The sequence below is a fragment of the Emydura macquarii genome, unplaced genomic scaffold, assembly GCF_026122565.2.
Source record: "Emydura macquarii macquarii isolate MOO-44397 ecotype Brisbane River unplaced genomic scaffold, CSIRO-AGI_Emac_v2 contig_2531, whole genome shotgun sequence".
Taxonomy (NCBI): Eukaryota; Metazoa; Chordata; order Testudines; family Chelidae; genus Emydura; species Emydura macquarii.
This window is the reverse complement of record NW_027132668.1, coordinates 7,252,871-7,276,859: the sequence shown is the minus strand read 5'-3', so window position 1 is coordinate 7,276,859 and position 23,989 is coordinate 7,252,871. Positions and strand designations below refer to the sequence as shown.

Sequence of the window (23,989 nt, the reverse complement as noted above, 5' to 3'; positions counted from 1 at the left end):
ATTGTGGGACACCTGCTGGAGGCCAGTTCAGTCGATTTACACAACGCTGCGTCTACGCTGCCTTTCTGTCAACCCATCAACATTAATTTTAACTGCTATGCCTCTTGTGGAGGTGGAGTAATTAAGTTGACGTTACACGTGAGTAGGTCAGTGGACGGGTCCTAGTTTTGTAGATGCATATATTATTAGGTCGATGGAAGTCGGCTTAATATTTGTTTTAAGTATTTGTTTTAAATAACAGACCTTTTTTCCCCAAAACTTTATTTACTACAGTTTTTATACTTCATTAGCAATTTTTGGAGGAGATATTATGGTTATTTAGTAGCAATTTTAATTTGGAAACCTGGGTTGGGAGAGTCTTAGAATGAATTACATTAGATCTTTTAAAATTGGTAGTATAGAATTTATAGCTGTCTGTAGATATTGTAAATGTAAATAAACCTTTTACTTTCTTTACTAGGCTGGACTAATTGAAGCCAATGGAGAGCTTAAGGTTTTTATAGACCAAAACCTTAGTCCTGGAAAAGGTAAGAAAATACTTTTAAAAATGAAACCTTTAAGTTTTGGCCTTGATATACTTAAATGTATTATGAGAAATAGAAGGCCTTGACAACTTCTTCCTTAGCACAGTTTTTTATAAAGCTTTTCTTATAGCTTATTTTTATACTTTAGCAAACCATAATGTAGCAAACATTCTCTCTGTTTGTAACCCTTTAGTTTGTACTCTACTTGTCAGCAGGAGTATAAAGCTATACTGGTGAGTGTGGCTGTTGAGCATCAATTGTAACATACAGTTCCATACTTTTTTTTCTTATTTTTATACCCTGGAAAACAAAACATGTCTTTGATTTAAAAAAAAACCCAACAACACAAAACCTCTCCCCCCAGTATAATCCTATCGTGCAGAGCTGGGTTCTACTGGTTTTCCATGGTAGATGTGATATTGCTAGCAGAGTGCATGCTGGATTGTTGACAGGAAGTGAAAAGAGTTAGCAGTCTTTTTCTGGCAAGGTGAGACTCTATCCTGCCATGCCCTCGTCGCCCAAAAATAAATAATACACTGAACGCTTCTTTTACTTTTCAGTGCACTTAGTACATAACTCCCAGTGCTATATTTTTCTTGATATTTTTGCATCACTTGTAAAGAGTAGAATAAGGAGAAATTTATTGTGTTTTAAGGGCAACTGAAAAATGACTGGAAAATAAGTAGACCTTTATTTCAGTGCAGTAGAAGTAATTCCATACAAATTCTCTCATTTTAAGTAGTTTTAAATAAAGTTTGTGCTAGCCCTGCTGACTCTGCTTGCTATCTGAAAATCAAGCTTTGTTCTTTCTGGCTTGTGCATCACCACCAGTAAGATTCAGCAGGCCATATTGTGCCCTCCATTATCCTGAGCAATATCTTCAGTGGGTTACAGGTGTAACTGAAGGCAAAACTTTCCCTATTATTGGAACTTGTTTAGCAGTTCTTTTGATGGAATCCATCAAACTTGATCATTGTTATATATACTCTACAGTGTTAACAGGAATTTAAAGTAGTAGATATTTTTGTCACTAAAGTATCCAGATACATCTACATGGCTGCTTTTTTGACAATATCTGCACTTCATGGTTTGTTAGATTTAAAAAAAAATTGAAAAAAAGAATTTCAAATCAAACTATATGTACTGAAGAAGAGTCCGTTTTCATGAACTATCTAATCTGTAAATTGCTTATCAGTCTATAAGAGCTCCATCTAGCTCCTATTAAAACTGATGGAAAAACTCCCATTGATTTCAGTGAGCTGGAATCAGCCCTCAGTGTTGGATTGAAAACACAATGAGAAATGCCTGTAGGGCTGGTAATGTTGCTATCCTTGTTTAGATTTATTAGGAGCTGCTACTTTTGAGTGTGTTACCAGATTTTCGTCCATTCTGGTTCCATGAGGAATGTGATGATGAAAAGATGTATCCAAAGTCTGCTGTTGAAGACTTCACCTCTTCATTCCTCAAATTTGTATTTCAGTTCTGATGAATTTTAGTATGCAAGTTGATTGTAAAGGCCATGAAGTTCCTGAAGGATGTCTTTGAGAAAACATGAACCTACGACTATTAAAATTTGGGCATTGGCTCTGTATTGTATAGCGATGGGCAGTACCCAGGCTGGGAAAAGTTCTGTTGTTAAGAAGTCTGGGACAAGTAGGAGTGCTACCTCCTTAGGGAAAAGTGTCAAGTTTTCTCACTTTCCAGGTGCAGCAGCAAAGATATGCCAGTAAGCTGGGCAAAGTAGCTGGAGAGGTTGAGTGGGCTCAGAGGACTTAATGGTAAGGAAGCGAGAGGATGAGCAGAACAGTAGAACCTTCTAAACTGTAGATCACAGTTAGCTAGTTCAAAGGCATTTGTTTTTGCCAGAACACACGTGATAGTTTAAGTTCCCAACCAAAGCTGAGTGGGTAAAATTGACTTTAATTTGATTACGTCTGCTGTGAAACAGTTGGATTTGATTTTGGGCTGTTTCTAGTATTCTGATACAGCTGACCTAAAAAAAATTGAAAAATGACTGGACTATATCAAACCATGATTGGAATTTTGGTGGCTGAACCAATGACAGTTCTGTAGCCGATCAAGAATTGGTACACATAAAATTCTGCTACAGCTGATTGTATTGCACAGAAAAAACCTTTAGGAGTTGCAGGTAACAAAACAGAATAACTCAAGTCAAAACCAGTTCCTCTGAATTCAGATTTTGCAGCAGTGAATATGGACTGCTTAAGTGGAGTGAAGGCGAACTTTAAACAAGAAACTATTCATGTTATGCACTGCATCAACCATAAGCTTGAAACCTGATATTCAGGATCTCAAGAGATTGTCATTTTTCTAAACAGTTGAAATGTATTTTGAAAGATGTTTTCAGATCTTAAGTCCCAAAAGACTCCAGCAGTTCCTGGTGCTGCTTTTGAGGCAGCTCTGAGCTACTGTGGAATATCTTTTGTGTAAACTGGGTTACTAGTTAGGCCAAAGCATAGAAAGAATGATAAATTATAATTTACCTGCAACCAGTTTGAAGCATATTGCAAAAAACTGAATGAGGGAATGATGTAGCTCAAGTAAGAAGCATTCTTAAAGCAAATGTATGGATACAATTGTATTTCATGGTAGATTTAATCCACCATCACTGAAGACTCTGATGCTGTCCTTGAGAGATAAGAAATCTTTTGTTTGAGGTTTTGCAAAGGCTAGAAAATGCTGTGATTTAAGACAATATTGATGTTTAGCTCCAAAAAGTTCTCCTTAGGGCTGACAGATTTGAAGATCTGGATCTTCAGAGGCACAGTTATAAAAAAATAAGATCTATATATTTGGCATCCATGTGTTCAATAGCAGATTCAGATTCATCAGGCTACAACAAGCAACATTCATGTTGTTTCAATACTTTGACTCCACAAAGTGGCCTATTCTTTGAAGGCTTCTGTGCATTTCCACTCATGGAATATGGTGCCTCTGGTGTTGCTCTGTGGAGCTATGTAGAAAAGCAGTGTCTGCTAAGTACAAAGGACAGGAGCGCTCTCATGCTAGGGTGATGTAATCAGCTCCATCTATATATTGGAGTGCACACCCGACACACCTCAGTTCCTTCTCCACTGCCACAGAGAACTAATGGAAATACCTTTCCTGTTCACGAGGTTAGTTAGTAACTATTCAGAGAAAACAGGCTTTTCGTTTGTTGTTAGTGTTAGGTTAATTGAGACGATTGGCCTCTCATTATTCCCAAAATCATGGCAGGTCCTGATCCTCATAGAGGGTTCGAAACAGATGCAACCCACTATACTCAGCTATCTTTCCTGAGACAAACACATGTTCAGTGTCTTTTGTGTACCTTGGAGAATCGCACATAGTATCTGTGCATGATTTTACCAAGCTTTTATTCCTTAGCCAAGGAATGGTGGGCACTTCAGGGTACAAGCTCCTTTGACTTCTGTAAGCCTCCAGTTACATCTTGATCAGTTACATCCTGATACTTCTATGGGAGGTTTGAGTTCTGGTTCTTTGCCAATGTCTTCTATAAAGACATCTGAGACACATCCAGTTGCTCCTGACTTTGTGTGTCTACCTCATTGTTGAGCCTGCTTTCCAAGACAAACGCCTGCAGCAGCTAAACTTCCTATCCAATACCATCTGGAGCTGCAGACTGGACTTAGACAGTCTGCACTGTACCACGGCCTACATCTGACTCCTTTGGAGCCCTTAGTCAATTCCATAATCAAAAAGAAGGCTTCCAGATCTCTGTGTGATTCTGCTCTGAGGAAAATGAAGATGAAATAGTTAAACTCGCAGAGAGAGTCTGAGGAAGAGACAGCATTGCTTTCCTTCTGCACCACTGGCATGTTTCCTTCAGGGACTACTTACTGGTGCCATAGTCTGCTTTGGCATGTACTCCTCCTAAGCTAGTGGCTCTAGTAGAAAGTTTTATATAGACATCTCAGTGGTGCATATATCTTCAGTGTCATTGACTTCCCCTCTCATGTGACTGAAAGTACACCTGGGTTCACACCCTACACATTATTGCAATAATTTTTGTGCAAAATATGCCTTATGAGTTATCATATAAAAACTAACACACTGATCATTAATATTCTTGTGTAACATATGTATAAAATGCGTATTAAGAGTTTTGAACATAAACTGAAATTATGACTAAAATGTATTTACCAGATTAGTCTGGGGAGGGGTAAACTGGTTTCTCAAAGACAAAAGACAAGCTGACCCTTCTAACTTCATATCAAAGTTGATTGCCAAATCACCTGCCAAGTCCCCATTGTTTGGCAACAAACAGGGACAGGAACAGATCAGTTTGCATTTTAGCAAACAACATGGGGAACCCCTTTCACCATGAGACTCCATGTCTTCGTCCTCACAGCTGTAATGAACTCTGTCTAGGAATAACTCACAGGAAAATGCATTTCAGAGGGTGACTGGACTGTAAAAATTAGGGGCAAAAGCGCCCCAGGCGTGCATGGTGTGTGTGTATCTCTCCCCCCCTCATCTAAGAAGACAAAGGAATCAGCCCTTTGACTTTTGGGGCCGGAAATCCTGATCTGAGAATTTGGTTAGTCCTGTTGCTGGGAACATGTAAGATTTTATCTTGAACCAAATCTAGCTTGTTAAGTTTTAGCTACTTTTAAAAACGGTTTTGTCTTGTAACCATTTCTGACTTTAATCCTTATTCTTAATCCTTATCACTTAAAATCTCTCTCTTTGTGGTTTAAACTTTTTTTATTTTTGGTCTAAACTAATCCAGTGTGGTGGTTTAAACTGAACTGTTGATAACTCCACTTACAGTAGTAAACTGTTGAATATTGACCCTTTACAGAGACAACGGACCTTTTAATATCTGAACTGTCCTGGAGAGGGCTAGATAGTGCGGAACACACATTTTTGGGAAAATTCAGGACTGGGAGTGTGTTGATGTCACCCTGCAAGTAGTAACCTAGGCTGGTGGAAGCCAGTGTATGACTGGAGTGTTGCTGACAGGCTGTTGAGGTCAGAGTTACAGCTATACATAAACACTCAGGGTGTGACTTGCATGCTGGCAGGCTGTTTTGTGAGTAGTCCAGGTGGGGAGCTACAACAGCAAAGCATTGTGAGGCAGCCAAGGTTGTGGGGCAGGCGATCACACAACCTCTCAATGGTCTGAATTGCACCCTGGAATGTGACGCCTCCTCATCCCCTTTGAGGAATCCCTATCAAAGCTGTTGGCTGTGTTTCAACTGCTTGACTCTGTGTATTGGTATTTGCCACCAGCTTCAGTCCGGAACATCCTGGGCATCCTGAATTTCTTCAGTACCAGCTATGCATGTTCTTCCAACCCACTGCAGAGAGCTCAGTTGCTTTCTTTTGCCAAAGAATCCATTGGCATGGAAAGACACACAGGGCACTCCTCAGTTACCCATGTGGTCCTACATAGAGAAGTCCATGAAGGCTCTCTTAGGTTCTGCCAAACCTAGCATGGTGCTGCAGTTAACATCAGCATTGATACCCCTCCTGGTACCAGAGACTCCAGCACTGAAAATTTTCCTGGCACACAGGAGAGAGGTATCTTAGGCATCAGTGGAAGAAAGGCTTCCCATGGCACTTATACCTTGATTTCACTGTGCATTGACACAGCACTGCCAGAGTAATTTGGACAAGAGTGCAGGGGAGCCCTTGAAGCAGAGACATTGGGACTCGGAGACTAGGCTTTCCGTGTTCCACCTTCCCATAGCACTAGGCTCAATAACACAGCTTTCTAAACCAATAATTCAATTGCAAATAACAGGGTAGCTTCACTAGTGGGTTTTCACCTGCTTTATGTTGCTCTGGCAATGAAAAGCATATGTAAACCATGCTTAACTTGCTGGTATGCCCTTACAGGTTTGTATTGATTTGGTGTATGGTATCTGCCCATGAAAGTTAAAACTAAAAAAACCAACCCTATCAGAAATATTGCATGGTAGAATTATTTGGGTTTCTTGTTTAGTGTTCATATATAAAATTGTAATTAAAAAAAAAAGAAAAAGAAAAAGAAATTCCCAGAGACTCAAGCAGTTAAAATGGAGTTAAGGTTGAGAATATGTATCAATAATTTAAGAATTAAAAAATCAGAGGAATACTGTGATTATCCCAATACCAAACATTATAAACCCGGAAACTGAGATTTCAGGTTGCATTTAAAAGAAATCCAAACATGTTAAGATAAGAAATGCACCTCAAGTCTGCTCTCTAGTAATGTGATGAGGGGGAAACAATCTGTCTTTTATAAAAATTCAGTTAAATCTTGGACCACATACACTAAAATGCCTTATTCATAATGATGTTACTACAGGGCTGAGCTAAACTTGTTTTGGTGCCTGAATTGTGCTCTTTCTTTAACATGTTTGAATTTCTTTTAAGTGTAAACTTAACTCTAAATTTTTTGGATTTATAATGCTTGTCTTGGAAATAACTACAACATTCCTGTAATCTTTTTAGGGTTAAAAAAAAAGTTTCTGATCTCCCTTCTTGGAGTCTTAACATAGTGGGGTGTGCGGTTGTATTTGAATAATAATCAGAGTCCAGTTTTCAGCTTTGGCAATGTTTCAGTATGCCAGGAGAAAGGGAGGGGAAGAGTCTACTAGAAAGGGACAGCGAAAAAACTGAACTTTTTCAAGGGTATCCAACCTGTTGGACTGAGAAGCCATCTCATCACAAGAGAATTAGCAAATACAATATCACACAGCTTTGCTGTTTGGAGGTGTTAACTTTGAAGAAAACTGCTTCATTCTTGTCTTCATTATTACATTCAGAAATGTTAAATTCTGGAGACATGTTTAAATGCTCAGTTAAATGGTATTTAATTATAATCCTTCCCCTCCTACCTTTTGAGGGTTTGGGATGACCATAGAATCAGTTTGTTTCAGATGCGTGAAAAGGAAGAGAACTAATCACTCTATTTCATTGTGGTAAAATAAAATTTCTTGAATTAATCTGTAAAGAGACTGTGGCTCTCAAGATTTGAGACAGGTACTTGCACCACCTGTACCAGTAGGTGGCATTACTGGTATACAACTAGAAAATTTTTTACTGTATAAACAGGAAGATCTTTAAAATGTATTTTAAATAGAACAACATTTATATTTCTAGGGACACTATAACCAGGGTAGTCTTGGTGTGTAAATCCTGTCTGTGAGCCACAAAATATTATTTTGCTTTGTATTAGTAAATTTAGAACAGAAAAGGTCAATTACTAAATTTTTTTTTACTGTGTGGAATTATTTAACTGTAATCTCCCTACAGCTTCTCCCCCTAGTGAATATACACATTCTCTGGGAGAAGAGGAGAGAAAGTACTTCAACTTTTTTCCCTAAAAATACCCCTTCTTTTACAATTCTTTTATTGAGGGGAAAGGGGAAACATGGATGCAGTAACAGAAGGTTGAAACCTTCATTTAATCAAAACAAGATATTGTGCTAATATCCAGAAGCTTTTAAATACTTTTTTTTGGTCTTTTATTTTTCTTTAGCATTCATGAATGGTGTGTATTTGGCAGCTATTGAGAATAAAGACCCTCTCTATAACAATTGATAAATCTCATGGCAGGAGTTTAGGCTTTATTACATTGGCGAGACAGTGTGCTTCAGCCCTGACCAGAAGGTAATGCCTCTAAAGATGAGAACATTTGTCACCTTTAGCATTTGCGTAAGGATGACTCTTGCAAGAGTGAATAAATCAGGCTTACGGACCATCTGTCCCCCACTGCCTCCACCCACCAACATATTTAAGATTCTTTGGTCTCGACTTGTCTAGAAAACATCCTGAGAGGGGATCCCATTTGTTTAACCATTCCCTTGGGTCATGATAGGAAAGGATGCTCAAATTTAGGATCAGGAACCACTTAGGAGTGCTGACTAGTTAATATAAAAGGAAATAATTTTTCCTCTATTTGAATAAACGTGAAAGCACCTTCTCTTAGAAAATATATCATTTACTTGTAATCCTCAGGAAGGCAAACATTTGTGTAAATATCTTGTGCTGAGGGCCATAAAACTGGCTCCCAAAACCATTTTCCCTCAGGTCGGTGAGAACTTGGGTCAAATTCTTACAGACAAAATGGTTACCGTGTATTATTCGAACAGGTAGGAGGAAGCCCAATCTGCCTTGTTCATCCATTGGTAGATGTGGAGCATCTAGAACTGATTCCTTTGGCCATTCATCTAATAGAGGGTAAATTTAAAAAAAAAAAAAGTCTGACATCCTCATCTGGAAAGCTGCTGATCAACATGAGTGGTCATTAAAAACTTTTATGTGCATGTTTGATTTTTGCCTGTTGGGGTCAACTAGATGTGGACTTGTTTGCCGCAAGTCAGAACACTGTATCAGATGTGACACAGTGTGACAGACATCTCTCTTGAACTGGGATGAAGTCTTCCTTCCGATCCTCAGTGTCATTGGGAAGACTTATCAAGACTGCCAGCATGATTGATCACACTAGCTTAGAGGCAACATATCTTGTGCTTATATCTGCGGGTTCTTATCTTCTGTTGTCGGGACCTGTTGCAGCAGTGTGGCAAAGTGGTTTATTGAGTGTTCAGATATCTACCACACAGAATGGCTCATGGATTTCTAGGATAGAGTGACTAACGCTTCTTGGACGAGATCAAGACACTTCTTTTGGAATTTAGTAAGTCCTCACCAAGGAAACAATGTTGCCAAGTGAAATGAATTCAAAAGGTTTGTTGAAATGGGCTGGATCCTTTCTTTCATCTGGTTCCAACTCTTCTGGAATTTCTGCTCTTTAATGTGAAGCTCTCTTTGGCAACTGTGATGGCATGTTTAGTGGCCCTTTTTACTTACTTGTTTCTTTTAGAGGAAGCTGTTTTGCCTCACCCTCTGGTGAAGCAATGGATAAGATCTTTTAAAAATGTGCACCCTCTGATCAAGTAGCCTGACTCTTGAAACTTAAAATAAAACTTACTTTGACATCTTGCAGTCTTCCATCTCTCCCTGGAAGTTACTTTCCTGGTGGCCCACACTTCTGCAAGGAGGGTGTCTGAGTTACAGACTTTGATGTTCAGTGCACCTTGTGTTATCTTCCACAAAGACAAGGAGGTAATGAAGCATTATTACATTCCTCCCCGCCCAGAGGTCTGCGATTAATGCATTGATAAAACAGTGCTGGTGTACACCTGCAATCCCCTCCCCCCGGCTGATAAAACTGCTGTGTTTTTTCAACAAAATAAAACCACCTTGATGAAAGGTGTTAGGGCTTTGGCGTCTCCATTGCACTGCACCGATGAGAAATGTCCTCCAGTTATCACAGCCTTAGCTTTTCATGGGGGTAGATTTATGGCATCAACCAGTGAGCATTGCTGGGATCGATTGAACGGATCTCCAGTGCCCACTCAATCGATCCTGCGGAATCAATCCTGCAGCACCAGCATACCTCTGGCAGTGTAGCCATACTCTTAGTTAGGGAGATGCAGTTTCAGTGTAGACACTGTTCCCTTACATCAGTGCTGGGGACCTCATTCTTATTAATGCTCTGTTGGAGTGGTGAAATTGACAAGAAAGCACAAGTCTGGGCAGCTGGTTTTTCACTCTGGGCTGGGAACAGGATGAGAAGCCTGGGCTGCTGCAAGCCTAAGCCCAAGCCAAGCTGGCTCCCAGCTGCAATCCGGAATGGGGGAAGCCTTCAGGGGCTCAGAGATCTTTTATTCCCCTGGAACTTGCAGCCCTAAACCAATCATGATCTAGGCTTTTTCCCACCTTTAATATCTGCACACGGTACCATATTTCTGCACTTGGCACTACAGCCTTTGCACACCACCCTTCTGGATGGCGCACACAACACTAAAGTTTGGCTGTTGCCGGGCAAGTTATCCCACTTGGCACCGTGCCAGCTGCTCATTGCGCCTGTGGTCTTGTCTGACTCCATTTTGAAACAAAATGGAGTCGGTCTTACTTATGCCCTGGGGATTTCATGGGAACTATATACAGGTATCAAATACTTCACACATTTCCCTTAACAATCTCTTGCTCTCACAAGTCTTTTCAAACCTAGTGCTTTCTTTGTTTATAAGTGTACATAGTTGATTGTTAGTTTTTAGTTAGTTGTAGAGCTTATTGTAGATAGTGACTTAGGGATGGGGCATGCCTGGTTCCCTTAGTTTTAAACCCTGTGCTTCGTGTAGGAAGCCTATGACAAAGAGCAACCCACATCAAAGCTGCCTGAAATGCCTGGGGGAGACTCTCATGTCTGTGAGAAGTGTATGGAGTTGGCACTCAGACTGGCATCGGATCCTGGCCGCTTGGACTTGGTGCCGAGCACCACAGCCATGGCACGCAGTGCTCCTGCAGCACCATCTTCTTCCCAGCATCGATGTCTGTCTCCGGTGCTGAAGAAAAGGCCAAAAAAGACATGCACCGAGTGAGGACGCTCGCCAGCTGAAAAGAAGAAGAGTGCAGGAGATCAGGCAAGACCCTCGTCAGACTGCCAATCCCCACAACCCCCGAAGGGCTCCTCGCTGTTGCGAGCTTCGAGCCCTGTATCAGGCCCACCAACGACTTCGGGTAGCGGTAAAGGGCCACATCACCTGGCAGTGCCATCGACTCCGGAGGCCTTTCAGGCGATGAAAAACCTCCAGGTGATGCCTATTCCTCTGATGCCTAGAGAGGGCAGATCCCCAGACTGGGACTCAGCCCCAGTGTCAGGAGGCAATCTTTCGAGAGGCAAACTGGCATTGAGACCCGCACGGCAGTCCCCATCTTCTAGACACCACGCGCCAGTACGTAGATGGTCCCTAGACCCAAATCCCTGCTCGGCAGAGCAGCATAACGAGAGGTCGGGCTCCCCTCATTGGTTTCTGGATGCCTGGTACCGGTCGGCAGAGCAATGGTACCTGCCCCCGGAATGCCGCCAGTCTCTTGACTCCCAGCACAGGTGCCAGGAACCTGGACTCCACTCTCCTAGTCCTTATAAAAAGCCTAAGGACAAGAGCCTGTCCGGGGATGCCAGATGCTCAGGTTCTCCGCACCAATCCCCAGTGCCAAAACACCAGCATGTTTGTCATGGTGCCAAGAGATATATTCAGAATTGGTGCTGCCATGGTCTTTGGACAGCGGCTCCTTGACCTTGGAGGGAGAGGATGTGGTCTGACAGACGGGACACTCCTCAGCCCCAGCACCCAGCTTCCCTACAATGCCATCCATGGGGGCATGGCCTCAAGGGACCATGGCAATTCTGGAACCTGGGAGGAAGCCCCAGGAGTCCCACAGGCCTATTCAGTGGCACGAACCTTGGTACCGAGATCTTTGGTCCCCCAGAGCACAGCACCGCATTTAGATGTGAAGTTGGACCGGGAGAGGTTTCGCCCACCTCAAGCCTGGGAGGAGCTAAACCAGCCCAAGAAGAGGATCCTAATCCACCACAGCTACTGGCCTCTTTCTAATAGTCAATGGATGAAGCAGTAGCAGGACTCTCCACAGCGGCCCTGCTGGATTACTTCAGATCCCATCATGACCTGTTGAAAAGAGTAACCTCTAACCTGGGCCTTAAAATAGAGGAACTGAATGAGCCTGCGGATGAGCTCTTTGGGATCCTGGTGTCAGCAGCTCCCTCCAGAGTGACCCTTCCCATGTACGAAGGGGTGGTGAAACTGGGCAAGGTGCTTTGGCAAATTCCGGCCTCCCTGCCCTCCACATCAAAAAGGACAGAAAGGAAGTATTTACATACTGTCTAAAGGGTTTGAATACCTGTACACCTACCTCTCCCTGGGATTGCTGGTAGTCACAGCTGCCAGTGAGAGGGACAGGCAGGGCCAAATGAGCTCCATGCCAAAAAATAGAGAAGCAAAATAGTTGGACTTGTTTGGGCGCAAAATGTACTCTTCTGTGAGCCTACAACTGCACATATCTAACCAACAAGCGCTGTAGGGCAGATACCATTTTAATATATGGCAGTCGCTGTAAAAGTTCGCCGACTCCCTAACGCAGCCCTCTCAGCAGGAATTTGATGACATCCTGGAGGTGGGGCAGACAGTAGCTTGGGTATCCCTGCAAGCAGTTTCCGATGCAGCAGACTGCAGCCAGAACTATGGCGTCTGTGACGTTGATGAGAAGGGCTTTGCGGTTGCAGTCATTGGGCCTTCCGTCGGTGGTTTAGCAAGTCTATCAAGGACGTTCCCTTTGATAGTATGGCCCTCTTTGTTGAACAGACAGACTCTAGACTGCATGGAATGAAAGACTCAAGGGGATTCTGCGTTCCCTTGGCCTGTACACCCCGTCATTGGCCAGGAGGCTTTTCAGGCCCCAGCAACTGCAGCAATTTGGAGGTCAACCCCAGGGTGAGCCCTATAGGAATAGGAATTATAAGAGGTGCTAGGGCCACTCATCATCCACTGCCTCGTAGACAGGCTCAAGCTGCCACCATCAAGGTGGAAAACAGATCTTTTGAAGGCACACCCAAGGTGACCTAGCAGTTTTAATCTGGGATCCAGCCTTCCTGTCTCTTTTGCTTGCCTAGCCTCTTTCCTCCCGGCCTGAGCTACCATAATGTCAGACTGCTGGGTGATCAGCACAGTAGATGCCGGATAGACCCTCCAGTTCTCCTTGCTCCTACCTTCCCATCCTCCTTCCCTTCCCTTCTTCAGGAACCCTTCTCAGGAGCAATTTCTCATCCAGGAGATGCACAGACTCTTACAAGTGGGTGCGGTGGAAGAGATCCCCCAAGAACTAAGGGGAAGAGGTTTTTACTCCTGCTACTTTCTAATTCTGAAAGCAAAGGGTGGGCTGAGGCCTATCCTAGACTTAAGTGGCATCAACAAGTACCTCAAGAGGTTGATGTTCCTTATGGTCTCTTTAGCTACCGTTATTCCTTCGCTGGACCCAGGTGACTGGTACGCTACCCTTGACTTGAAAGTTACCTATTTTCACATCTTGATCTTCCCAGGACACAGGAGGTTCCTACAGTTTATGGTAGGAGCTCACCACTGTCAGTTCATGATCCTCCCCTTTGGCCTATCAGCTGTACTATACGTATTTACCAAGTGCATGATGGTAGTTGCAGCCCCCTCCGAAGCAGAGGAGTGCAGATCTTTCTTTACCTGTCTGACTGGCTCATCAAGGGCAGGTGAAAGTCACAAGTCCAGGGCAGCATCACAATCATCCGAACAACCTTCCTATCTCTAGGCCTGCTGATAAACAAGCTTGTCCTAGTTCAAAAGAGAGAATTTATTGGGCAGTTCTGGACTCTACCAGAGCCAGGGCGCTTCTATCAGAAGGAAGATTCTTAGCAACGTCGGAAATTATAGCCCAAATTTCAGCCCATCCTCTCACGACGTCAAGGGTAAGCCTCAGCCTGCTGGGCCTCATGGCAGCCTGCACTTATGTGGTGCAACATGCCAGACGGCACGTCAAGCCCCTCCAAATGTGGCTGGTGTCAGTGTATTCCCTGGCCAGACATCATCTGGACAGAGTACTCACGGTCCATCCACAGATACTTATCTCTCTAGCATGGTGGATAAAACCACAAATGCTCTCAGGAATACCTTTTGAGACCCCACAACCGACGTTATTGCTGGTCTCTGATGCCTCGGACCTCGGGCGGGGAGCTCACCTGGGCCCCCTCAAGACTCAAGGCATCTGTACTGCAAAGGAACTGGCATTGCACATCAACATCAGGGAACTCAGGGCAATCTGTCTGGCCTGCATGGTACTCCTACCGCAACTCTCAAACAAGGTAGTGCGGGTACTCATGGACAACACAGCCTCTGTGTACTTTATCATCCGGCAGGGTGGGACCTGATCCCCAACCCTGTGTCAGGAGGCCATATGTTTATGGGACTTCTGCATGAATCACAACATCCAGCTGGAGGTGGTGCGTCTCCCGGGGGTCAGCAACACTTTAGCGGACCATCTCAGCAGATCCTTTTCCTCTCACTACGAGTGGCCCCTATACCTGGAGGGTTCCGGTCACATCTTCCAGAAGAAATTCATTCAGTTCTGTTCTTCACAGGGGCTTAGGGACGGCTCACTGACGGATGCCTTTCTCCTACCTTGGTCAGGGAGTCTCATATATGCCTTCCCACCAATACCAATGATCCACAAGGTCCTCATAAAGGTGAAGAGGGTCAGAGCATGGGTCATCCTGGTAGCCCTGGCATGGCCCCAACAACCTTGGTTCAGGATGCTGCTTGAACCATTGGTGACCCACCCGTGGATGCTCCAGTCGTGGCCTGATCTCCTGTCTCAGTATCAGCGTTGCCTGCTTCGTCCAGACCTGGCCTCCCTGCATCTGATGGCTTGGATGCAATCCATGGCTGAGCCAGGAGGTGCAAGCTTGCTGTCCCCAAGTCCAGAGGATTAGAGAGTAGAAAGCCATCCACCAGAACCTCTTGCTGGGCCAAGTGGAGATGCTTTACCTGCTGCATGACTGATCATGGTGCCTCCCTGATGGAGACCCTGGCCCAAATGATCTTGGGCTACCTGCTCCATTTGAAGCAGGAAGGGTTGGCCTTCTCATCTGTTAAGGTGCACCTAGTAGCCATATTAGCCTTTCACTCTCCTGTTGATGGTAAAACAATCTTCTCGTACCATATGATGGCCAGATTCCTCAAGGGCCTGGAAAGGCTCTTCCCACCAACATGGGACCCGACTCCCCAATGGGATCTGAATCTGGTCCTCTCTAGACTCACTGGGCCTCCGTTTGAGCCCCTGGCTTCATATTCCCTAATGCACCTATCCTGGAAGGTTGCATTCCTGGTGGCTATTACATCAGTGAGGCAAGTCTCAGAGATTAGGACGTTGACCTCAGAACCTCCCTATACTCTTTTCTATAAGGACAAGGTTCAGCTGCGCCTGCATCCGGCCTTTTTACCGGAATCTTCCTGCCAGTCTTCTGTCCAAAGCCTCACAACTCCAGTGAGGAGAGACGTTTGCACACCCTCGACGTTAGGAGAGCCGTAGCATTCTACATCGAGAGAACCAAACCTTCTGTCATTCCATGGAGCTTTTCATTGCGCTTGCTGACCAAATGAAAGGACTGCCAGTGTCATCATATCAAATCTCGACATATATAACAGCCTGTATTTGAGCTTGTAACAAGGAGGCAGGGGTCGCGCCTCCAACACCCTTGACGGCCCACTCAGTGAGGGCCTAGGTGTCCTTAGTGGTTTTCCAGGCGCATGTCCCAGTACACGACATCTGCAGAGCTGTTGCCTGGACATCTGTACATACCTTCACGTCCCACTGTGCCATAACACAGCAGGCCCGAGACGATGCTGGCTTCGGCAAAGCGGTGCTACAAGCGTCATGTCCCTGAACTCCTGCCTGCCTCCAGGGATACTTCTGGTAAGTCGCCTAATTGGGAATGGACATGAGCAAGCACTCGAAGAAGAAAGAACGGTTACTTACTTCATAACTGTTTTTCGAGATGTGTTGCTCATGTCCATTCCACACCCACTCCTCTTTCCCCTCAGTCGGCGTTCCGTCAAGAAGGAACTGAGAGGGAGGGAAGGCCAGCAGCACCTATATGTGCACACATATGCATGCTGCTAAAGCTGGCCCTATGGGTACCACTAGGGGAAAAATTTCCGGCACCACTGCATGTGGCGCGCGCACACCTAATTGGGAATGGACATGAGTAACACCTCGTAACTGCTGTTCTTCAAGATGTAAGTAACTGTTCTTTTCACTTCCTGCACCAGTAACTAATAATGCCTATTGCAATATGATCTAAAAATCCTAATCAGGGCACAAAATCCCTGAGACACAACTCCCTTACTGCAAGTTTAAGAGCATTCAAACTACAATAGCATATAGTTGAAATGATTCTAAGTGAAGGAAGTTGTTGCAAGTGGCCAATTTGCAACAAATTGCTGACAGCGGATCTTAAAGTTCTTTGAAGTTTACATAGATATGTTGCAATTAATAACAGAATTTTATGCAGTCTTATCAATACACGCGCACACATACACTAATCCTATATACTATCTTACACTAATTCATTACACTAAATTATAATTGAGTATAATGACAGGCTTACTCAATAAATCCATTGATGTTTCTTTTTAAAAATCGCTGCTGCTGTTCAGTTCCTGATCAGTCAGCTCTGCTCTGCTCCAGTTTTCTTCTCTCTCTCTCTGCAGCAGTTTTTCTTTGGTTTCTCTTTCTGGCCTCTCGGCTTTTCCCTAACGCTTGCCTCTCTCCCTCAGACTCCAAAACTGGTGCTGGCAGCTGACCTTTTATGCTACGTTGTAGTTTTATATTAATATATCTTTTTCTAATCTTAGAAGCAATTATCTCATTGGCACTGTGACGGAGTCCCACAGGAATACTACTCTTGACCCACTCTGGGTGAAGCCAATCAGGACTCTAGTGGAGTGCGTTTCCCCTCAGGGTCCCTCTCACCAGTGTAGCTGCTTCCTGAGTCTGACCTCAGAGCATTTAGCACCCCTGTTCTTCAGTGAGTCCTTATGGAGGGGACAACTAGAGAAGACTCACACAGCTCCAAAGGACCATGCACCCTGTCTTGCAAAATCAGAAGTGGTTCTCAGCCACGCTGGAAACAACAGGGTTTATTAGTCCTCAGGAACACAGTGTAGAACAGAACTTGTTAGCAGATGAATCAAGATGTTACAACAAAACCCATTTTGAGGAGTGCCAGTGCCCCCATCCCTGGGCTCCTGGGTACCTCCCCTTCCTTCCCCCACCTTCCACCCCTGAGACAGAACTCCTTCTACTGCCCAGCAGTAGGCATGCCTCTCCCCCTACCCTTGCCTTTGTCGGTTTTCTGTGGCATGGAGGTCACCTGGCCAATCTGTCTTTCTCTGACACTTTGCAAGGGGATGGGTGCTGACCATTGTCTGTACAGACAACAAGTGTCAGCCACACCTGCCCTCTTGTCACTACAGTCTTAACCCAATACTTAAGTACTTGAATAATACATAGGGGAAACTGAGGCGCACCCAGTATTCATTAAGGACATTCCCACTTTGTCACAGGCACATGCCCAGTATTAACTATTACCTCAGAATTCTGATTGACAATTCTGACCTTTAAAACAAGTTGTGACTGATATGAGTGGGCTCTGACCAGCTAGCTGCTCAGCTAAGTGACCTCTCTGTCACCTCTTACTGCACATGCTCAGTAGCCACCAATCTTGCACATGTTCTCTGTTATTATTTATCTCAGAGCTGATTCTGCAGAGCCACACGCACACACTTGGCTCTTTGCCAGGCACCATTTTAGAAATCATAGGTTTTCACTGAGCATGCTTAGGGTCCGCAGCATTCATTTCAGGGTGGAATGATTTTTGCTTATTCAGAATAGAGATTAGAAATACAAAGTGGAGACTGGAGAATTTCTCTAGTAATAAATAGCTCCAGCATTGGTTCAGCATTCTCTCAGATGGCACCTCTGCTCTTGCTTCCACTCCATCTGGACCCGATTTCACAAGACCATGTTACTTAAACCTGGTCTTTGAGCCGTTAGCATTGTGTCTCTACTACTACTCTCTCGGAAAGTGCCTTCCTGATGGCGATCACCTTGGCCAGAAGGGTCTCGGAGATCAAGGCCCTTTACACGGTTTTCTTCAAGGGCAAGGTCCAGTTGTGCTCCCCCATTCAGTCTTCCTGCCAAAGGTGGTGTCACTTTCCATAACAACCAGACCATTTTTCTACCTGTCGTCTTCTCAAAGTCTCACACAAATTCCAGAAACAAGGAACATCAGCTTCATACGTTGGATGTTAGGTGGGCCCTCGCCTTTTATATTGAAGAGAATTAAGTCCTTCCACAGATACACACAACCCTTTGTAGCAATAGTGGAAAGGATGAGAAGGCTACCTGTATCAACCCAAAGAATCTTTTTCTGGATTTGAGCTTACTACAAGCAGGTGAACATTCTGCCTTTGGCCATTGTGACCACTCATTCCACAAGAGCCCAGGCTTTGTCAGCAGCATTCCTCGCACAGGGTACTGTTCCAGGACATCTGCAGAGCCGCAACCTGGTCGGTGGTTTGTACCTTTGCATCCCACTATGCCATCACCCAACAGGTCCCAACCGATGCCAGTTTCAGGAGAGCAGTGTTGCAAGTCAGCACATCCAGAACTCCAAGCCCACCTCCTGGGGTACTGCCTGTGAGTCACCTAGCATGGAATGCACATGAGCAAGCACTTAAAGAAGAAAAAACAGATACTAACCATTTGTAACTGTTGTTCTTCAAGATGTGTTGCTCATGTCTATTCCATGACCCCCACCATCCTACCCCTCTGTCGGTGTTATTGGCAAGAAGGAACTGAGAAGATGTGGGGCCTGCAGAGCCCCTTATACCTCCGCATGTGCACACGACTGCAGAAGGTGCTAAAGCTGGCCCAATGGCTACCATTAAGGGAAAAATCTCTGGCAACAGTGCACACGGATTACACATGCCTAGGATGGAATGGACCATGAGCAACACATTTTGAAGAACAACAGTTACAAAAGGTTAATAATTGTTTTTTTCTGGGCCACTAAATTCCTGCTAACTTCGTGTTTAATGCTACAAAGTATAGGTAGCACTGTGGATACAGGCAAAATTGCACATGGGCACGGTTTCCTTGTAGAAATTTCTCCTCAGGATTTTCATTGTCTTATTAGAAGGGCCTGGACTTCATGCAGAAATGGGACATACTGTTAATCAGCGTAGACAGTACCAGTAGTGAGTGAAACCTGTATTTGTTTCTTTCCTACCAGAAAGAGTCTTGAGTGAACATCCAGAAATCCTCAGGAAAAGGAATAATTGCTTCTGGTTAAATGAGCTCTGCAACGTTGTTCTTCACTGCTTATCTACAAGTCCAGTGGAGCGGGGAGTGGGGTGATGATATGATGGATGAAGTAAGGGAACTTGAAAATATATGTGGAGACTTTCAATTTTGAAAATACATTTGACTAATGTGAATTTTTTTAATAATATTTTTATTAGGAAGGCATACTTTGAAATAAAACTGTTCTAAGTCCAGTCATGGGGTGCAATAGGAGAGAATGGTACAGAGCCCTCCCCTGTTCGTTCTTTCCTCCTTTCTTACCCTTTTGTAGTGCTTCTTTGGTCATGATCCAAAAAGTTATCTTATTGAATGCTTGAGCTAGTCACCTCAGATATGGTAGAGCAGTCCACATTCTAGTGGATTCCCAGTCTCACAATTGTAAAGTTTCTGTTGTTTCTGAAGCTACAGCTATTGCTGTTGCCCCAGTCTCTGACCTGCTCTTTTAAGAGACAGGGAAATGTCTTTTTAACACTTATGGAAGCAGTGGATGATAAGAAGGGAGAAGAGCAGGGCTTGGCATGAGCAGTGATGTTTGAAACCCTTAGCTTGTACTCTAATGTTTTGTGAGCTTTTAAAGCCTTACGGAAGTGTTTTTCAGCAAAATGGTGTGCATCAGGCTGCAACATGGATAAGACCAGTCTGCTGAGTTACTGTGGGGGAGGGGCAGAATGGTGGAAGGAGCAGTAATAAGTGGGAAAATGGCAAGTTAAGCCATGCTGCACAAACCTGCATCTGAGGAAGCTGAGAGAATGGAATCAATGTATCAAACCCTTAAGCTGCCTGGATATGATGGTAACTGGTCTCTAATCTGGGGAATCTGGGCCATTTGAGCGTGTTTTGTTCTAAACAGTTGTTTTGGTTTAAGAGGTCGTGAGAATCAGAGCTGCCCTCAGAGAGAAGGGGACTGACAGAGCCAGTGAGAGGGCAGGAGTTTGATACCAGACACAACAAGGACTGGCTAAGGCACATCTTGGAACTGTTGGAACCAAAAATCAAACAAAAACCCGGTTGTTGTGGCAGTCAGAGGCCCGGTCTACAGTTAAAATTTAGGTTGACATAGCTACATTGTTCAGAGGGCATGAAAATACCACACCTTTGAGCATTGTAGATATGACCTAACCCCAGCGTAGACGCAGCTAAGTTGATGGAAGAATGCGTCAGTCGATCTAGCTACCAATGTTTGGTGAGGCAGTGTTCATACAGCAACAGAAAAAACCCTTCTGTCGCTGTAGGCTGCATCTACACAACAGGGTTATTCCAGCATAGCTACAGCGCTGTAGCTATGCCGATATAATCCCCGTAATGTTTACATAGTCTGAAAGGGTTTGAGTGAGGAGAGTGTCCTGCCCCATAGCTTTTTTTCCTACCTTTTTGACTTATCAGCCTCTTGAAGATAGTCACCACATTTCACGCTAGTCAGCTGGGTAAAAAAATAACAGCCAAGGACCTCTGGCTTGGTGCTTCCAAAATGCGAGGTGTCTACTGAATGCCTTAAGCACTTGAAGCACATTGCCTATCATGTTGTTGTTGTTGAAATCAGCCATTGCTGTCATTTTTTACCTTGGTGTGAAGCACTGAATAGCTAGGGATATATGGCTTGGAGATTGCAAAGCCAGATCCTGCTGCTGAATTTCTTCCCTAAATAGCTAAAGGTAGGATCTACCTTTCTGTAGAGCGGGAGAAGCACTGCAGTATTGCACAACTGAGCAGGAAGGAGCCCCTTTGATTTTTAGCTGGGCCTGCTACACTACTGTGTTTTTCTCTTCAAATACCAATGTCCTGTGGGCTCCAGTTCTCAAAAACTTCTGCCTGGTGTGACAAAGCTCTTCCTCTACCTCAGTGGGTCCAGTGCTTCCTTCTAGCAGTAGGTCAGGGAACTGCTTCACCAACCTCTAGCGGTGGAGGGTAATACAGCCTCTCTAAGATGGCTATTCCCTGCTAGCTCCCAGTCCTGTCTCTGGTTCTCACAGGCCCTTCTATCTTTGCTGTGGCTCTTGCCTCTCCAGTGAATGGCTGGTAGGGGGCCCGGTCCCACCCTCAACTCCAGGCCCCAACCTATAGACCCTATAAGTAGCAGCCCCGCGCTGTGGCTTCAGGAAAGCTGCTAGTTTCCCTAGGTTACTTCCCCGTGCCCCTTAACTTAATATCCATACCCTGCTCGGACCAGGGTCTTTCCTGGCCTCCTTGCCAGGGAAGGCTCTGACCCCTGACAGCCCCACTGAGCATGGTAGTGTCCAAACCAAATGTCCAGTTCAATCTTTCCCTTCTGGCAAGGTCTCTTCCCTTAGGCCTCCAGGCTTGGGGAAGGTCCTTTGCCCTCTTCGGGCAGGGTTTTTCTCTCCCCCAGTCTTTGTACCTTTTGCCAGCATTCTGCTCCTTCTCCTAAACCCTCCTGGCTCTTGACAGTGTCTTGCCTGTTCACACACACTGGTAGCTAGCCTCACTCTCACAATTCCAGCCACAGCCTTTCTTTGGAGGGGAGGCTTTTAACAAGTCCTAGGCTCGAGGTGTGTTATTCCCTGCTCAGCTACCAGGGGAAAAGGGACTTGCTGAGCCTGTGGCTGATATATTGGCCTTCTAGCACTCTCTGGTAGCCATCTAGTCTGACCCTGTCACACTAGAGAGAGAAGAATCTTAGAAGAACCTTCGGTTTCTCTTAGCAGAGGTGAGACACTGCAGTGTTGAGAGGCTGTCAGTTCTCTGAACAGCTCCACCTGTTGGTACTACATTGTGTAGTTTTGGGTTTGCGGGGTTTTGTTTTTTAAGAACTTGGAAGATGTAGTGGATCTCATGGGCCACCAACTGTGCCCACAGCAGAGAAAGATGGGGGGGGGAGGGGAAATACTGGGAATCTTAATGGTTTTTCCTTCCTTCCTTCCAAACATACACCCTAATATACTTGTATATACTTTTTGTATACAGAGTGTCTTTACACACATCTTCAGAAATTTGTTTTGATGCTTGTTTAAATGTCTGTTGAAAACTAGTTTTCACTGAGTTATGTGCTTTGATATTAATATGAATTTAGATTTACTGGAAAACAAAGTTGACCTGAAATTTTGTATATATATTTGTTTTAGGAGTTGTTTCATTAGTGGCTGTTCATCCTTCTACGGTAAATACTCTTGGAAAACAGCTCCTGCCAAAAACGTTTGGACAGTCTAATGTCAACATTGCACAACAAGTGGTAAGAAGACTTTGAATTTTTGTTTTTTACCTTTCCACAAAATTACGAATCTGTCTCGCTGTGGCTCAGTGTAAATACGTCATAAAGTTTCAGCTGTTACTAGTCCTACATACAACATACTGTCTTATTTGAATTTTCTGTCTTAACTTTTCTTTATGGGAAAGGCTGTTTAGTATGACTTTAAATTGTACTCAACACTAGTCTTGATAACAATATTCTTGTGGGGAGACGGAGTGTGCGTTGGGCTAATGGTGCAAGTTGTTGACATAAACTAAATCAACCCTCGAATTCAGACTACTGAATATTAAAATTCCCCTGTTGTCTGCAGTATTGCAGTGCTAAATCCATTACTCTTTCAAAACACACCAATCTGAAACTTTATCCAAAAGCCCCTTTGCAAATATGTATTCAAGAGATCAAAATTGGAAAAGCAAAAGATTTTTATAGGATTTTGTTATCCATATTTTTAAAAATGGTTATTAAACATTGCTGAAAATGTTTGCTGAAAAGCGTATTGTAATTTTTAAAAAAGTGAAATGCACAGTAGCTGGATGACTTAAGGAGCGAGTGATGAGATGACATGACTGTCTCTAGAATGCAAGTTCCAAGTGCAATCCATATTAATAGCATTCAAAACTATTCATTTGGTGAACTATGTGAAATGAACTGATATTCTTATTCTGTTACCTAGGGAGAGACATTATAGTTGGCTTCTCTGCAGAGACTAACTTTTGCCAAGGTTTTTAATTTGCATAGAGACTGAATTATATTCTCATCTGTAAAAATGGCCAAGGTTGTTGTATTTGCAAGACAGTGAAGGGCACAGCTGCTGCCTTCACTGTACTTGTTCTCTGGGGGAAGGGAATATTTCATCCTAGCACCTTTCATAAGTATTTCATTTTATAAAAGAAATAATAGGTACCATAGTATAAAAATGCGTGCGTGCGTGCACCTGTTGTAATGTGGATTGCTTTTCAGTATACAAACACAGAACTAAGAGAATTGGGGGGTAGGGGAATTGAGTTAAGAGCTGTTGGTATTACTGAGGGAATTCAAGAAGCTAAAGAGTTATTCACATGCTCACACTATACCTCTTGGATCCAAAACCTTCTCCTCATATAGACAGAGCTATATCAATATAGGTAATTCCAGAGGGGTAGCCGTGTTAGTCTGTATACAGCAAAAACAACGAGAGTTCTGTGGCACTTTAAAGACTAACAAATTTAATATTTGCACATCTGAAGAAGAGAGCTGAAGTCTCTCGAAAGCTTAGGCCTGCAAATATTAAATTTGTTAGTCTTTAAAGTGCCACAGAACTCTCAATATAGGTAATAATAGGCTAAACCTATTTGTCTGCATCCACAGTAGGATCTCAGTAATCCATAGAAGTTGCATTTGTATAACTGTCAGTTAGCAATTTGATTTTTTTTTTTTTAACTGAAATAGTTTAACAGATTCAACATCTTTGTGTAGATCAGACCTAGGACTTCAGCTTCAGACGGTTCTCAAG

The 23,989-nt window shown here is 43.8% G+C and overlaps 1 protein-coding gene across 4 annotated transcripts in view; it reads left to right on the top strand.

Annotated features, from left to right (window-relative positions):
- The window catches only part of TFDP1 (transcription factor Dp-1), a 105,464-nt gene that overhangs the window by 24,691 nt on the left and 56,784 nt on the right, over positions 1-23,989 (top strand). For all 4 annotated transcript variants that reach the window (XR_010922717.1, XM_067563650.1, XM_067563648.1 and 1 more), the window contains exons 3-4: positions 461-527; positions 22,373-22,479. Coding sequence is in view for 3 of the 4 variants with exons in the window: in XM_067563650.1 (XP_067419751.1) it covers positions 461-527; positions 22,373-22,479 (174 nt within the window). In the remaining variant the exon portion in view is untranslated. The remainder of the gene's footprint in view (positions 1-460; positions 528-22,372; positions 22,480-23,989) is intronic.